The 17,597-nt window shown below is 36.7% G+C and overlaps 1 protein-coding gene across 1 annotated transcript; it reads right to left on the bottom strand.

Moving 5' to 3' along the window:
* Nucleotides 1-15,027: 15,027 nt before the first annotated feature.
* Nucleotides 15,028-16,943, bottom strand: LOC131243062 (trans-cinnamate:CoA ligase, peroxisomal-like). The gene has a single exon (XM_058242131.1). It carries the CDS (start codon nt 16,929-16,931, stop codon nt 15,162-15,164), a length of 1,770 nt encoding a protein of 589 aa, XP_058098114.1. The 5' UTR covers nt 16,932-16,943; the 3' UTR covers nt 15,028-15,161.
* Nucleotides 16,944-17,597: the final 654 nt, after the last annotated feature.

Raw genomic sequence — 17,597 nt, 5'->3', positions numbered from 1 at the left:
ACACCCTACGACCAGTCGCGTAACTGTCTGTTTCAATCCCGCTTGAAAATTCAAAAATTCGTTTCATCTATGACCAGTTGTGGAGTACTCAGGACCAGTCGTAGGCGCGATTTTTGCATCTATAAATAGACGACGAATTTCAGAGATTGATAACTCAATTCAAGTAAAATCAAGGCATCACTTTAAGATAAGTTTGTGTTTATTTTTAAGTTACAATGTGCTTATTTAATATTCTCTTTTGTTAGCTTATTTAATTTGATTTTGTTTCTATATTCCAATCTAAATTGAAAAGAGGAATTACTGTATTCCTTCTTCTTGGAATCAAAATCAGATATAGCTAGCCCAACTGGTTTAATTTAAAATCAATTAGAACTTAGAACCATATTAAAGTGAGTATTGGACATTGAACTTTACATTCGAACTTCTACTCCGATTGGTTCTTCCGGGCTACAACAGAAGGAGAAATCCAGGTATTTTACATTTATTATAAATTCAATTATTTTGGTTTTGTTTGAGGTTAAGCCAGAAAAATCTCATTGTGTTGGTTATCTGAGGAGAGCCAGAAAACTCAAAAAGTGGGGTTTTTGAATTGTGTAAACCCATATAAAAGACACAATTGTGAAGGTTTTAGGTGAACCTGTGAAACCTATTTTGATAGTGAATGCTGATATCCCCTGTGTGAGGATATTAGGAGTGGAGTAGCTGTGTGGCAGTTGTTTAACAGTTGGTGTACACACAGGCAAACCACTATAATTCTTTATGTCTTGTGGTTTGAATGTTCATTTAATATTTCCTATCTTTTATCATTCAGAATTGTGGGATGTATGTGTTGATGTGAATGTTGTAATATTTACATTTCAAGCATTGTGGGAATGTTGTAATAGTTTAGACTTTATTTTCTGCTATTTCCCTTTATTATTCTTCTTCCGTTTGAGATATTGATACTTATCGTTCTAGTAAGGTTATCCTGCCATAAACCCTTGGTTTTTATGGTACAAGGTTGTCCTTAGAACAATATTTGTATCAACCTCTTAAGACTTGAATTTGAGGTTTCTTTACATTCCTGTATTGTGATTTGTTTCATTTCTTTTGTTGGTTATCATATTCTTTAGTTTCCGCTATTAAAAGTTTAATTTGGCATAGTCTTATTCACCCCCCCCACCCCCCCCCTCTCTAGGACATATAGCTTGGCCTTTTCAAGTGGTATCAGATCCTAATAGCTCGTTTTTAATTCTTTATTTTTGGATTCATTTCCCGAGCTAACGATCTAAGGTATATATAAAACGTTAAATTTTGATAGCCTTTCAGTCACTAGGCCTCCACCATTTGATGGCACCAATTATGCCTATTGGAAAGCCAGGATGAGGATTTTCCTTAAATCCATGAATCAAAGTGTGTGGCTAGCCACAGTGAATGAATGGACCCCTCCTACCATTAAAGTGACTGGCATCGATGGTTCAAAAACAATGAGAATAACAGCTTATTTTTCTTGGACCATACTTCAGAAAAATGAGAGTAATGCAAATGCAAAAGCATGAAATGCAATCACTTGTGCACTATCACTGAATGAGTTCAAAAGAATTATATCCTGTGATTCTGCAAAGCAAGCCTGTGATATATTAGAAATGACACACGAGGGTACATCAATCGTCAAGAAATCTAAAGTCCAAATCCTCACAACCAAATTTGAAGAAATTCATATGGAGGAAATTGAAATGTTTATGAACTTCTTCACTAGATTAAATGACATTGTGAACTCTATGTGGGATCTTGGTGATAAAATTCCAGAAAGTTAAGTGTGTGCAAAAATACTGTGCTCACTTCCTGAACGTTTCAATTCTAAGGTAACCGCGATCCAGGAACTTCGTGATATGGACAATATGAGGGTAGAGAAATTAGTTGACTCTTTATAGACTTATAAGTTAACTTTTAAAGCTCCAAAAGGAAAATCGATTGCTCTTAAATCTTCTAAAAATATTTTTCAAGAAAATTCTGATTTACAAAACTCTGAAGATGATATGGCCCTTTTGGCGAAAAAGTTTTACAAAATTTTCAAAAGTAAAAAGAAGGTTGATTTTCAAAAAACAAATGATAAGAAAAGATCTAAACCTAAATCTAAATCTTGGAAATCATTAAAAGACAGTCAGTGTTACAACTGCCAAGAATATGGGCATTTGGCAAACAAGTGTCCTAAAAAGGACAAATGCAAAAAAGAAGGGTATGCTGGCTACTTAGGATGAATCCTCAGATTCTGAAGCCTCTTCTGAATCAGAAGATTCTGAAACCGAGTTGGGCAGTGAAGTTAAAGCTCTTATGACTCTAGCCAAATTCACATTTTCAGATAATGATGATTTAATAAGTGAAGAAAATTTGAATAGTGATTGTGAAAATGAAAATGATCTTTAAGATGCTTACAATGCCCTATACAAGGAAAGTTGTAAAATTGCTATCAAGCTTAAACTTCAAAAAGAAAAAATTTCAAAGCTTAAAGAATATCATGAGTCTCTTGTTTTAGAAAAATCCCATATTTCAGATTTTTTTGAAAAGACTAAATGCGATTTAGAATTCAAAACCTCCCTAATTAAAAATCTTAAATCTGAAAATGACAAACTTAAACTTGAAAACTCTTCACTTTTAAGTTTAAAGGATACATGGAGGTATGCCCAAGGAGATTCAAAGTTTGAAAAACTCTTATCCAAATCTAGAAAATGTGGCGACATATCCAGGTTGGGCTACGATAAGAATATACCTTCGAAACAAAAGAATACTCCTCATAAGTTTGTGAAAGGAGAAACCTCTAACTCATAAGGGAAAAGTACTATTCAAGGTTTTTCTAAAAATGCTAAAACTTTTCAAAAACCTAAAAGCAATTTTGTCAACTATAAAAATCAAAATCGAAATCCTTTAGCCGAAAAAATAGTTGATTTGCTTAAGGAGCTTTTAAAGTCTAACTTAGTAGGTCATTCTTACAACAACAGACAGAAGAAGACCAACTATTCTCCTAAACCCAAAACTATTATGAAATGGGTTCTTAAGGTTACTTGCTTGGTTGCCCACACTACTTTCAAAGCTATAAGTCATTCAAAGTGGTACCTAGATAGTGGATGCTCCAGGCATATGACAGTGACAAGGCTTTATTTATCGATCTTAAAGATATGACTGATGGGTCTGTCACATTTGGTGATGGTAGAAACTGTAAGATTATTAGCTGAGGTACGGTTCAACTCTATAATCTTCCCTTATTTAAGAATGTTTTATATGTTGAGGGACTAAAACACAACCCGTTAAGCATATCTCAAATATGCGATAACAATAATATTGTGAAATTTTCAAATCAAGGTTCTGAAATTTTAAATAAAAAGGGTTCTGTAATATTAACTGGTCGCAGGACTTCTGAAAACTGCTATATTGTATGCGATGGTAGCTCATCTAATCAATTGTGTTACATGGTCCATACCGATGAAACGGAATTATGGCATAAACGCCTTGGATGTGTACACTACCATAATCTATATAGAAGAGCAAAAGAGAACTAATAAGAGGACTACTTAAAATACAGAAAGTAGACAAAATATGTGGTGAATGCCAGATTGGCAAACAAATAAGGAGCCCTCACAAGAAAGTGAACTCCAATGCCACATCAAGACCACTCGAACTTCTTCATATGGATCTTATAGGACCAACCAGGTCGGAGAGTCGAGGTGGCAAAAAATACATTCTGGTGATCGTGGATGATTATACCAGATTCACATGGGTAGCCTTCTTAAGGGATAAATCAAAAACCCTTGATAAAGTAAAAAGAGTGCTCAAGCGGATTCAAACTAAAAAAGGCTCTTAAGTCAATAAAATCTGTAGTGATCATGGATCTGAATTTGAGAATAGCAGTTTTGAGAAATTTTGTAGCGATTAGGGAATATCACATGAATTCTCTACTCCTAAAACACCACAACAAAATGGAATTGTGGAGAGGAAAAATAGAGTGCTTCAAGAAATGGGAAATGTAATGTTGAATAGTATGAAACTCCCTAGAAATCTTTGGGCTGAACCCGTAAATACTGCATGCTATATTATTAACTGAGTTTATATATGTAAATCTAATAATAAAATTGCTTATGAACTTTGGTTTGATAAGAAGCCTACTATCAAATACTTTTGAGTTTTTGGCAGCAAGTGCTATATTTTGCGTGATCGTGAAAATCTGGAAAAATTTAACACAAAAAGTGATGAAGGAATCTTTTTAGAATATTCTTTAAACAGTCGTGCATATCACGTACTGAACAAAGGACTGGTGTGATTCAAGAATCTATAAATGTGGTCATAGACGATCATTTGAATACACCTGCCCCAAGTTTAGATAATGATGAAGTTCTTTTAATTGACAAACCAGATACTTCATCAAATCAAACTAATACTGAATAGAGGTCTGTTAAAGATCATTCAACTACTCAAATTTGTGAAAACCCTCTCACTAGTGTGCACAGTCGTAGACAACTAGAAGACATATGTAATTACGTGTGCTTCACATCCCAGATAAAACCAGCAACGTAAAAGAAGCTCTTTCTGACGAAAACTGGATAGTTGTGATGCAAGAAGAGCTTAACCAATTTATGAGAAATGATGTTTGGTATCTAGTTCCTAGACCTAAAGATAAACACATTATAGGAACTAAGTGGATTTTCAAAAATAAGTCTGATGAACTTGGTAATATTATTCGAAATAAGGCTAGACTGGTTGTACAAGGGTACACTCAAATAAAAGGCATTGATTATAATGAAACCTTTGCCCCAGTAGCTCGTCTTGAGTCAATCAGAATTTTTATATCCATTGCATGCTTTATGAAGTTTAAAATTTATCAAATGGATGTAAAGAGTATCTTCTTAAATGGTGATCTACATGAAGAAGTGTGTATGGAACAACCAATGGGTTTTGAAGACCCTAAAAACACTGATCATGTGTATCGCCTTAAAAAGGCTCTCTACAGTTTAAAACAAGCTCCCAAGGCATGGTACGAAAAATTGATTAAGTTTTTACTAAGTCATAATTTTAAAATGGGTAGTGTCGATAAGACGCTCTTTGTTAAGAAACATAATAATGATATCTTAGTAGTTCAAATCTATGTTGATGATATTATTTATGGATTAACATGTACTAACATGACTGTTGAGTTTGCATATTTAATGAAATCTAAGTTCGAAATGAGCATGGTTGGGGAATTAAACTATTTCCTAAGGTTACAAGTAAAACAACAACCTGATGGTATTTTTATTTCTCAAACCAAGTATGCCTTGAACTTGATTAAAAGGTTCATTTGAGAATGGTAAGAACTTTGATACTCCTATGAGTACATCTTTAAGACTCTCAAAGGACTCTACAGGTAAAGATGTGGATCCTAAACTGTATAGAAGTATGATTGGTAGCCTACTTTATTTAACTACTAGTAGACCTAATATTGATTTAAGTGTTGGTATTTGCGCTAGATATCAGTCTAACCCTAAAGAGTCACATCTAACTGCAGTCAAGCGGATTATGAGATATGTTGCAAGTACTACTAAATTGGGTCTCTGATATCCATATGATACTAGTGTTCAATTGGCTGGGTACTCTGATGCTGATTGGGCTGGTAATATCGATGATAGGAAATCAACTAGTGGTGGTTGTTTTTATATTGAAAATTATTTAGTTTCTTGGTTCAGCAAGAAACAAAGTTCTATATCGCTCTCAACTGCTGAGGCTGAATACATCGCAGCAGGAAATGCATGTACTCAGCTTGTTTGGATGAAACGTATGTTAAGCGATTATGGAATTGCATAGGAATCAATGATATTATATTGTGATAATTTCAGTGCGATAAATATTTCAAAAAATCTAATCCAACATCAACGTACCAAGCACTTTGACATTAGGTATCATTATATTTGTAAATTAGTGGAAGAAAAAATAATATCTTTAGAATACATTCCGACTGAGACTCAACTTGTTGACATTTTTACTAAACCGCTCAACAAAAACAGGTTTAATAAATTAAAATTTGATCTTGGTATGTGCATTCAAAATTGATTATTCATGCATGTATGTATCATAGTGTATATATATATTGGATACTTTATGTGGTTAAATTATAATTTTTTATGAAAAAATGCATGTTTTTTACTGTACACGACCAGTTGTGGTTATACTCGACCGATCAAGGACAGCTCAAAACCAGTCATGGAGCACATTGGGTCTTTTATAATTTGAAAAAAAATCTGATCTTCCTCATTTCTTATTCCCTCTCCAATGAGCCGACGCCCGACCAGTCGAAGCCACCGACCTAGATGTTCAAGGTTAGTGTGTTATTTGTATTTTTCTTGTAGATTCAAGTCTATATTACTTCATTTTCACTCTTGGAGTAATCTATTTGATCTTTAATTGCAATTTTGGGTTTTTATTTTGAAAAATATGATCTAGCAAAACCCCACTTTACATCCTCTGTATCTTCTTGTTTCTTTGAGCTTCTTGTTGCAAATGGACTCCAGAGGGAAAAAGAAAACAACACGTGGTGCTTCCTCTTCTAGGTTGAATTTAACTCGGTGACATCTTCGGTCTCCTGAAGATGATCTCTTATATGTGTGGGATTTACGTATGCTCAATATCATTGTCGAACGTCCAATTGATCTTAATCATATTGCTCAGTTTCATATCCTACCTATACTCCAAGCTATAGGATGGGATAACATCTTACATTGGGGTGGGGCAGCATTCCAATCTATTGCACAGGCCATGTTTGCATATTTTTCTGACTTTTCTACTAAAAATTTATCATTTAAGATTGATGCTAGAGAAGGGCCATTTGATGTAGATCGTCATTTGATATCTGGCCTTATGGATATTCCTGTTAATGATGAGGGTATTCCTATTCATACTTTAATTGAAAAATCCTCTGAATCAGAGAAACGTATGCTAACTAAAGATCTATGCAATATGAATGTGCAATGGACACATAAAGGGAATGCGCTAGCCGCAAAGTATTTATTACCCAGATACAAGGTGCTCCATAGAATTTTTATTTCAAATCTGTATCCTCTTTCAAGTAACAAAACTGAACTAACTTCTTTTATGGTTCGGGTCTTGCATTTTGTCATTTCTGGTACTAAGTTTGTCTGCCTTCCTTAATATGTCATTCAATTATTCAGTTTCGTCTCCATCCAAGTCATAGTGATATTCCGTTTGCATATCTTATGACTGTTTTAGCTAATCATATGCTAGTGGCTATGCTTATTGGAGAGGCTCCTATCCATCATCTTATTTTCAACAATTCTAATATAAACAAGATGAAATTGGAATTGGCTCCTGGCCAAGTGGATGTTGGTGGAAGTAGAGCTGAAGCTGGGAATAAAGAAGATGCTAGTGATCTTCCTCCTGATGATATTAACATGGATGACAGTTTTGATGAGATAGAATCTGACTCTGGAAATGATCCTGATTATGAGCCATCTGAGTTTGATGCGCGTTTACGTGCTTTGGAGGAGAAGGTAGAAAATATGAATATTACCCACGATTTAAGGTTTAAATATATGCGCAAGTATCTCGGGCGTATAAACAAGGGCCTTCATCAACTTGATCCTTCTATTCCTGCTCCTTCTTTAGGATCTGATTAAGTGATTATATTAGTCTGCATTAACTTTATTACTTTTTACTTTTGGTGGTGTATGAACCTTAAGTAACTGTTTTTTTTTTTTGGTTTGAACTCGCTTATGGTGTGTGGACTTTTTAACTTGCTTATATCTTGACTAGCTCATCCATTGCTTACTCTCCTACTAATTATCATTTTATTTCTTCTTTTGTCATATTGTGACAAAAAGGGGGAGAATTTATTGGGTATATAGATTGATATTTGTGGAAGTAATAGCATGAGCATTTCATTTGGATTTATATGTGCTACTCAGGGGGAGTAATATTTGTGCTTGTTAACAACTGATGTGCTTGTTAACAACTGGTGCATGATTCAGTAACTAGGCTATAATATGTGTTCTTATTAACAACTGGTGCATGATTCGTTAAGTTTTAACAACTGGTGCATAATTCTTTAATCAGGCTGTAACTGGTTCTTTTATATATGAGTTGTGCTTTTCTTCTTTGGAGTGTGTTTTGTCACAAATTTGACAAAGGGGATATTGTAAGTGCTATGATCTCATGCTCCTTTCATTGTCAAATTTTGTGGTGCCAAAACCTCTATATGTGTCTGGTGTAGTTTATTGTTGTATGGATGTTCAAGACACTGCATCAATGCTTCAAGTCATGTATGGTGATCTACTTCAAGAAATGCAAGGTCATGTACTTGATTCTCTTCTGTAAGCTTCAATGTTCAGAACTACATCAATCAGAAGAGCGCTTGTTCAAGTCTAAAGATGATGTCTAAAAATGAAGTACATTCTAAGAAGACAAATCCAAGCTGTAGAAAATCTCAAGATCAAGCTACATCAAGTAGAGATCTCAAGCTTCATAAGGTTTAAAGGTCAACCTTCATCTGATTGAATGAAGTTTCAATGTTTATATACTTCATATCTCAGGTATGATAGACCTTAGATTGACCTTAGGGTAGGTCATTTTGAATACATAATTCATATTGAATCACTTTATAAGTATTTGGTCTGTTCTAAGACTAGTCCTGAACCTTGTTCGACTAGTCCTAGCACTGGTTCAACTAATCCTAGAAAATCCAAGACCAGTCTTAAGTTTGTTACAATTATTCAGAATTTTCTGTTCATCTACAACTAGTCCTGGACTCTGTTCGACCGGTCATGTGAATAGTGTCGACTAGTCATTTGACTAGTCCTAATTCTTCGACTCAAACTACAGCAACGAATCCTTGAGTCCTACGATTAGTCATGGGTTTTCTACGACCAGTCGTAGACACCCTACAACCAGTCGTGTAACCATCTGTTTCAATCCCGCTTGAAAATTTAAAAATTCATTTCATCAATGACCAGTCGTGGAGTACTCAGGACCAGTTGTAGGCATGATTTTTGCATCTATAAATAGACGACGAATTTCAGAGATTGATAACTCAATTCAAGTGAAATTAAGGCATCACTCTGAGATAAGTTTGTGTTTATTTTTAAGCTACATTGTGCTTATTTAATATTCTCTTTTGTTAGCTTATTTAATTTGATTTTATTTTTATATTCCAATCTAAATTGAAAAGAGGAATTGTTGTATTCCTTCTTCTTGGAATCAAAATCAAATATAGCTAGCCCAACTGATTTAATTCAAAATCAATTAGAACTTAGAACCATATTAAAGTGAGTATTAGACATTGAACTTCGCATTTGAACTTCTACTCCGATTGATTCTTCCAAGCTACAACAAAAGGAGAAATTCAGGTATTTTACATTTATTGTAAATTCAATTATTTTGGTTTTATTTGAGGTTAAGCCAGAAAAATCTCATTGTGTTGGTTATCTGAGGAGAGCCAGAAAACTCAGAAAGTGAGGTTTTTGAATTGTGTAAGCCCATATAAAAGACACAATTGTGAAGGTTTTAGGTGAACCTATGAAACCTATTTTGATAGTGAACGCTAATATCCCCTGTGTGAGGATATTATGAGTGGAGTAGCTGTGTGGCTGTTGTTTACCAGTTGGTGTATACACAGGCGAACCACTATAATTCTGTGTCTTGTGGTTTGAATGTTCGCTTAATATTTCCTATTTTTTATCATTCAGAATTGTGGGATATATGTGTGGATGTGGACGTTGTAATATTTACATTTCAAGCATTGTGGGAATGTTGTAATAGTTTAGACTTTATTTTCTGTTATTTCCCTTTATTATTATTCTTCAGTTTGGGATATTGATACTTATCGTTCTAGTAAGGTTGTCCTGCCATAAACCCTTGGTTTTTATGGTGCAAGGTTGTCCTTAGAACAACATTTGTATCAGCCTCTCAAGACTTGAATTTGAGGTTGCTTTACATTCCTGTATTGTGATTTGTTTCATTTCTTTTGTTAGCTATCATATTCTTTAGTTTTCGCTGTTAAAAGTTTAATTTGGCATAGTCCTATTCACCCCCCCCCCCCCCCTCTCTAGGACATATGGCTTGGCCTTTTCACAATCCCTGGCAACGGCACTAAAAACTTGTTCACAACCCAAAGTGTAGGGTCGCAATGTAGTAATAATGTCGGTAAGACCCAGGTCGAATCCACAAGGACTAAAACTTATACGTTTCTGAAATTAACTAGAAGAAGATGTGAAACTAATTCTGAAGTGTTTGAGAGAGTAATTGTGAATAAAGTAATTAAAACTAAGAATTTAAAGGTGGGAACTAGGGTGCCAATGATCCACTTGTAGTGATCAGGGAGACATTTTGCTTGATTCAAGTAACACAATTAGAATTGGAGTCATATCCTATCAAATTGGAAAATATATCAATAAAACAAAATCTGATTGACCTAATTCTCAATGAAGGAGAATTGTGATAATTGGCAAGGATTCCATCACCAAATCATGCTGAGGAAACAACGAAAAACAACAGGATTTACCAATCTCATAATCTTAAAGCAGGAGAATTGTGAAGATTAGGAAGGATTCCATCACCCTATCATGCTCAAGGGCTGATGGTAAACAACAGGACTTACTAATTTCATAATCTCAAATCATGAAAAGAAAATACTCAAAGCTATTGCAGATTTACAACAATTTGAGTCACAATAACCATTAAAAACTGAAAGCATTCCTTAAATATCAAATTAGAATCTATGGAGTTCAACATAAACCTGAATTAAAGTAATAGAAACATCTCATCATGCTACAAGCTTCACTTCTTAGCCCTAGCTCAGAGGTTTAGCCAACCATAGACATGATTGGATTTAAAACCTTAGAAGAAAGCATGAAAACAACTAAGGAAATATAAGAAAAACTCTTGGCGACAACTTCTCCACCCTTTTACTCTATTCCTTAAACCCTAGATGATGCCTAAGAACATTATAGGGAGTCTTATTTATAGTTGTGGAACTCCAACTTTCGTACCTAGTTGGAAAACTACTTTAGAAATCGCCTCAAATTTACACAGTTTTCCAAAATAGACTTCACTCAGCCCAATTTTACAAAATGACCAGAGTTTTAGAATATACTTTTTCAGGACGATTTTAGGATTCCTTTTATTCACCTCAAATCTTTGATTCTCTTCATTCCTCACTTAGTTTTCTTAGATCGTTGACATGTGAATTCTTCAATCTTCATCTTTTAAGATCTATCCTTTGCATTTAGCACCCTTTTCAATCCAAGCTCTTAAATTCACCTAGCAACACAAACATGAGTAAAATAGAACATTAAGCATTATCATGTTTATAAAACTGAGATATAAATGGGAGATAATATGCAATACTTTGACCCTCTACAATTGTCACTATGATGTATTGCTGGTTCATCTTCCCAATATTGATGTTTCTATTAATTATAGTCATACGGGTCATAGGTGGGAGAATCTGATGGTTGTTGGTACATATTATCACCCATAATATAATCTCTCATTATTTTCTTCTTGTCTAATGAGTGATAATAGTTCTCACTCCTATGATAACCCCAACAATCACGTACTGTTTTCTTAATCAGTAGGGTGTAATTGTTCTTCCGCATATGATCGCGTAAGGACTTCTTAACTAGTGAAGCATTGTATTCCGTTTGGTTCTCGATGATATTTTCAGAAAAATTTTGAGATGTAGGTTATTTTCTAACATAATCATCTGACAGCCCTTCACAATTTCTCGCATTCTCTAAAATTAGCTCAACATGTTGACATTCCAACTCTTGCATATACATGGTAAAACCCTAATTCTGAATCTAATCCTAAAATATAATAAAAGAAAAATTTTACAACAATATGGAAAGTAAGTAGAGGAGAAGTTAGAAGGAGTTTAGCAGTTTGGAGAGTTCTGTGTTAGGATCTTACAAAACAAAAAACAATGTTAGTTTTTAAAAATAGATAAAAAAAAATCCTAACCTAAAAAAAAAAGTTAGTAGTAAAAATAAATTAGTTTCTAAAAAAAAGTTTTTAAAAACAAATTAAGAAAGTTTCTAAATCTAGAAATAGAAAAAAAGAATTAATTTCTAAAAACAAATTAGGAAAGTTTCTAAATCTAGAAATAGAAAGAAAAGTTAGTGTTTAAAAACAAATTAGGAAAGTTTCTGAATCTATAAATAGAAGAAAAAAATTAGTTTCTAAAAAATTCTGAAAAAACCTTATTTTAAAAATAGAAAGTAGAAAAATCCAATTTTTAACATAATTCTAAAACTAATCAAATCCAGAAAACACAACCGTCAATCCCTAGCAACGGCACCAAAAACTTGTTCACAATCCCAAGTGTAGGGTCGTAATGTATTAATAATCTCGGTAAGACCAAGGTCGAATCTATAGGGACTGAAACTTGTACGTTTCTGAAATTAATTAGAAGTAAAACTAGAAAAAGATGTGAAACTAATTCTGAAGTATTTGATAGAGTAATTGTGAATAGAGTAATTAAAACTAAGAATTTAAGGGGAGGAACTAGGGTGCTAAGGATCCACTTGTAATGATCAGGGAGTCCTCTTGCTTGATTCAAGTAACATAATTGGAATTGGAGTCTTATCTTATCAAATTGGAAAATATATCAATAAAACCAAATCTTAACTTTCATTGACCTAATTCTCAATGAAGGAGAACTATAATAATTGGCAGAGATTCTATTACCAAATTATGCCTAGGAGACAATGGCAAACAATAGGATTTATCAATCCCATAATCTCAAAGTAGAAGAATTATGAAGATTAGAAAGGATTCCATCACCTTACCATGCCTAAGGGATGATAGTGAATAACAAGACATACTAATTTCACAATCTCAAATTAGGAAAAGAAGATACTCAAAGCTATTGCAAGTCTTAGTAATTTGAGTCACAATAAACCATTAAAAATTAAAAGTATTCCTTAAATATTAAATTAGAATCCATGGAGTTTAACATAAATATTAATCAAAGTAATAGAAACATCTCATCATGTTACAAGCTTCACCTTTTAGCCCTAGCTGTGAGGTATAGCAACCAAAGACATGATTGGATCTAAAATCTTAAAAGAAAGCTTGAAAACAGCTAAGGAAGAAGAAGAAAAGCTCTTGGTGGCGGCTTCTCCACCCTTTTGCTCCACTCCTTAAGCCCTAGATGATGCCTACAAATATCCTAAAGAGTCCTATTTATAGTTGTGGAACTCCAACTTTCGCACCTATTTGGAAAACTCTAGAAACTACCTTAAAATTATGCAGTTTTCCAAAATAGATTTCCCTCTCTGTAGTTTTCCAAAATAGACTTCAATTTACGTAATTTTACAAAATGACCCAGAGTTTCAAAATATATTTTTTCAAGACGATTTTAGAATTCCTTTTCTTTACTTCAAATCTTTGATTCTCTTTATTCTTCACATGGTTTTCTTAGATCTTTGGCATGTAAATTCTTCAATCTTGGTTTCCTAAGATCCATCACTTGCCTTGGTGATTTTTGAGCATCAAATTCATGCTTTTAGCACCCTTTTCAATCAAAGCTCTTAAATTCACCTTGTAACACAAACATAAGTAAAATAGAACATTAAGTATTATCATGTTCAAAAAATGAAGATATATATGGGAGATAATATGCAATATTTGACCCTCAACATTCGGCCAACCCAACCTAAGGTTCGGTCAACCGAACATGACCTTCGGCCAGCCCAAGGTGGGTTCAGTTAAGTTTTCAACAATGGAACAAATTTAGATTTTAGGCTAATTGGGCCAGCCGAACCACTTAGTCAGCCAATCGAACCTGGTGTTCGGCTAGCTAACCTTAAGTTTAGGCCAGCCGAATTTTTGAAAGATATTATCTCATGAAATTCGAGTTCCGTTGGAACGTGATCTTTGGAATTCGACCAGCCGAACCGACCCTGTGGCCAGCCGAACTTCACAGATCCTTGACTATAAATAGAGGCTTTTTCTTACTCTTTAAACCATGAATATTCATAGATCAATATTGTATTGCAAAGAGAGAAAGTTTAGGCCTCCTTTAGCTATTTGTGTTATAATTCTTATATTCGTTTTTAGGTAATTCTATTCTCATGAAATTCTTGCGGATCCATATCATCTTTGTGACATCTTTACCATCGTTATCATTTTTCAGTAATTACATGAAATAAAACAGGCCTACGGTGTGTTAGGCAGCACAAAATTTCATGAAATATCGTGAAATTTTGCAGCATACTAAGAGTTACTAATCACGCACTAGGCGGATCTACTAGGATAGGCTGAACTTACGAATCAATGTATGGGACCAATGTGGTGTTTTAATGATGCCCAATCCGTCCATCATGTGCACCCTCTCCTATTCTCCTTGGCTGCAAAATTCCTAAGGATCCATATCATGTGCAATGGGGACTCCCACCAAAAAAAACCTTCTAAATTGTCTGTGGACCCACCGTGTATATTCTATGTCATCTAATCCATTCAGATGATGCATCCAACCAGGATGAATGGACATCGCAGGATCAGGCCATTCCAAAAGTCAGGTGGGTGGCGACAACACGTTATTTTAGAGACTTTAGGCATGATCTTACATAGTGTTGCCCACATAACTTTTCAATTGGCTTTATTTTTTAGATCTAAGGGGCACGCATGATGGACGGATTGGATGTCAATAAAAATAATGGTTAGCCCCATGTGTCAATTTGTACATTAAGCTGATCCCAAAAACATTTGTCTTGGAACCGGCCTCGCCATCAAATATAATCATATTGGTGCAATCAAATGCACCCATAGTAAATAAAGTGGCGCACAAAGTTCCTGATCAAGCTTTCATGTTAATTGGATCCTTACTCTTGCTTGGGTGGTAGACTCTGAGGAGTTTCAACTCCCGGTCAAGGGTTCGAGTATCCACATGTGGTGAAATTCCACTAGCGTGAGTGTGTGTGCGTGAAAAGAAAAAAAAAAAAAGCTTTCATGTTAATTCAAATCAGTCCACAAACAACTTCATATCATATTTCAATAAAAATCCAGACAACTTCTTTGGACGCAACTGGATCAAAATAAGATAATACTGAACTAGAAGGAAAAGACATCATTGTCATTATCGTAATAACACGATCTCTCTGCTTCGGATATGCAGCTATATACATGCTCACGGAATGTCAGACTTAGAGGCGGGACCGAGCGAGCAACTGCGGTTCATGCGGCTGGAACCGCTGGTTGCCACGGGTGTTCGAACGGTTGGGCTTGGTTAGCAATTTTTGGGAGGATTTATCTGTACTTGACAGTGTTGTAGCCACTTCCCTGAGCTGGAATTTTTGGATTTTTCCTGTAGATGTTTTGGGCAGATCTTTCAAAAATACCACTCGTTTTGGAACCATAAAACGCGGCAGATTTTTTCTGCAATGAGAAATGAATTTTTCCTCGTCAACTTTTCGGCTGTCTGCTTTCAAGTGCTCCTTTTTCAAGGACACAAAAGCACACGGGGTCTCACCCCAGTGCGGATGTGGCATTGCCACTACGGCGACCTCTGACACCATTGGGTGGCTGTATAGCACGGTCTCCACCTCAACGCTGCTTATGTTCTCCCCGCCGGAGATGATCACGTCCTTAGACCTGTCCTTGAGCTCCACATATCCATCTGGATGGACCACGGCCACGTCCCCCGTGCGTAACCAACCGCTTTTGAAGGCTTCTGACGTGGCAGTGGAGTCCTTGTAGTACCCCTTCATGATGCTGCTGCCACGTAGGACGATCTCCCCGACGGACCGCCCGTCGCGTGCCACGCTCTCCATCGTGATCGGGTCCTTCACATCCGCATCGGCAAGCGTCAGAACGCTGATTCCCTGCCGAGCCTTGATCCTAGCTTGGTCGGCTCGTGGCAGTTGGTTCCACCTTGCTTGCCACTCGCAAACCATGGCGGGCCCCGTCGCCTCTGTGAGGCCGTAGGCGTGAGTCACGTGGAATCCAAGCTGTTCCATCTTCTCCAGAAGAGGGGCTGGCGGTGGGGCCCCACCAGTGAGTACCTGGATTGGGGGCGTGATCGGGCTGCGCTCTGTCGGCGTGGCTTCTAGGATCATGTTGAAGACGACCGGCGCACAGCACATGTGGGTCACACCGTGATTGGAGATGGCCCGGTACATCTCCGCCGCAGACGGGCTGCGGATGCACACATTGGTGCCACCACGTGCGGCCATACCCCACGTGAAGGTCCACCCATTGCAGTGGAACATGGGAAGTGACCACATGTAGACGGGCTCGCTCCTAACTTCCCATTGAAGAAGGAGGCTGAGAGTGCTGAGGTAGGCTCCACGGTGGCTGTAGACCACTCCCTTAGGGGCCGACGTGGTGCCTGATGTGTAATTCAGAGCGATTGGGTCCCACTCATCATCAGGAACATGCGGTACGTACTTGGGGTTGCCACGCTGTACCAGCTGCTCGTACTCGAGCTGGCCCAACCGGACACCCGTTGGCGCATGAACATTGTCGATTACAACAACCAACGGTAGGGATGTATCGGCCGTTACAGACTCATCCCCAGCGAGGGACTTGAAGGCGTCCCCTGCCAGTTGCACGTACTGATAATCCACAAAGAACACCTTGGCTTCCGAGTGGCGGAGAATGGTAGCCACATTTTTAGCGTCGAGCCGTGTATTTATGGTGTTGAGAACGGCCCCGACCATGGGCACTGCGAAATGCATCTCGTAGAGGGCTGGAACATTCGGTGCAAGCACCGATACAACATCGTTCTTTGCCACGTTGAGGGATCGAAGGGAGGAGGCAAGGCAGCGGCACCGATCATATGTCTGCTTCCACGTGAAACGGGTACCTTCGTAGATGACCGACGTACGGCCGGTATAGACGGTGGCCGCTCTCTCCAGGAAGGTAACAGGAGAAAGGGGCACGTAGTTAGCACCACATTTGCTTAGCTTATCCATTAAGTGCACTCCGAGAGAGAGAGAGAGAGAGAGAGAGGAGTTCTGGGACTGTTGAAGAGAGATAATGGAAATGGGTTATTGGGATTTAGTTCTTGTAAACGAAAGGAATGAGCAGAGAGAGAGAGAGAGAGAGAGAGAGAGAGAGAGAGAGAGAGAGAGTTTAGGGAGCGTGTAAGAGAAGGGGCAACGGAAAGGGAATATTTATATAGAATTTGAGTGGCAAGTAAGGTTTAAGTTGCAAGGAAAGAGATGTGATGGTGCACAGGGGTTGCACCTGTTTTAAACGGAGATTATTGACCCTGACCTTATTTCCATGTATTGCATGTGATTCACATGTTACTGGGGCTGCTTGGCTGCAATCTAGTGGTGAGGTACCGTGCCATCCGATTTAGTTTATGGGGTCGATTCGAATATTCGTTTCTCGCTAATTATTCAAATCAGGGCCTTATTCATGTTTAGTTCATAGTTAAAAAAATCTGAGAAAAAACAATCAACCCAACTTAACAAAGTTGACTCCACTCAATATTGAAAAGAACTAGATTTGACCATGGCCCTAGTAAAGTAAAGAAAATGTCTTGGAAACATGTAATTATTAAGTCTAAAAAGATTCAACTAGTCACAGCTCAGTTTGAAAGTGCCCTGGTTTGTCAATTAGCGTGAATGTTG

Source organism: Magnolia sinica, chromosome 4, assembly GCF_029962835.1.
Source record: "Magnolia sinica isolate HGM2019 chromosome 4, MsV1, whole genome shotgun sequence".
In the NCBI taxonomy this organism is placed as follows: Eukaryota; Viridiplantae; Streptophyta; class Magnoliopsida; order Magnoliales; family Magnoliaceae; genus Magnolia; species Magnolia sinica.
Note: the sequence above shows the minus strand (reverse complement) of the source record. Positions and strands in the feature narration are given on the sequence as shown.

Excerpts from the sequence above, each read along its gene's own strand:
- LOC131243062 (XM_058242131.1), bottom strand. The coding sequence starts at position 16,931 with ATGGATAAGCTAAGCAAATGTGGTGCTAACTACGTGCCCCTTTCTCCT.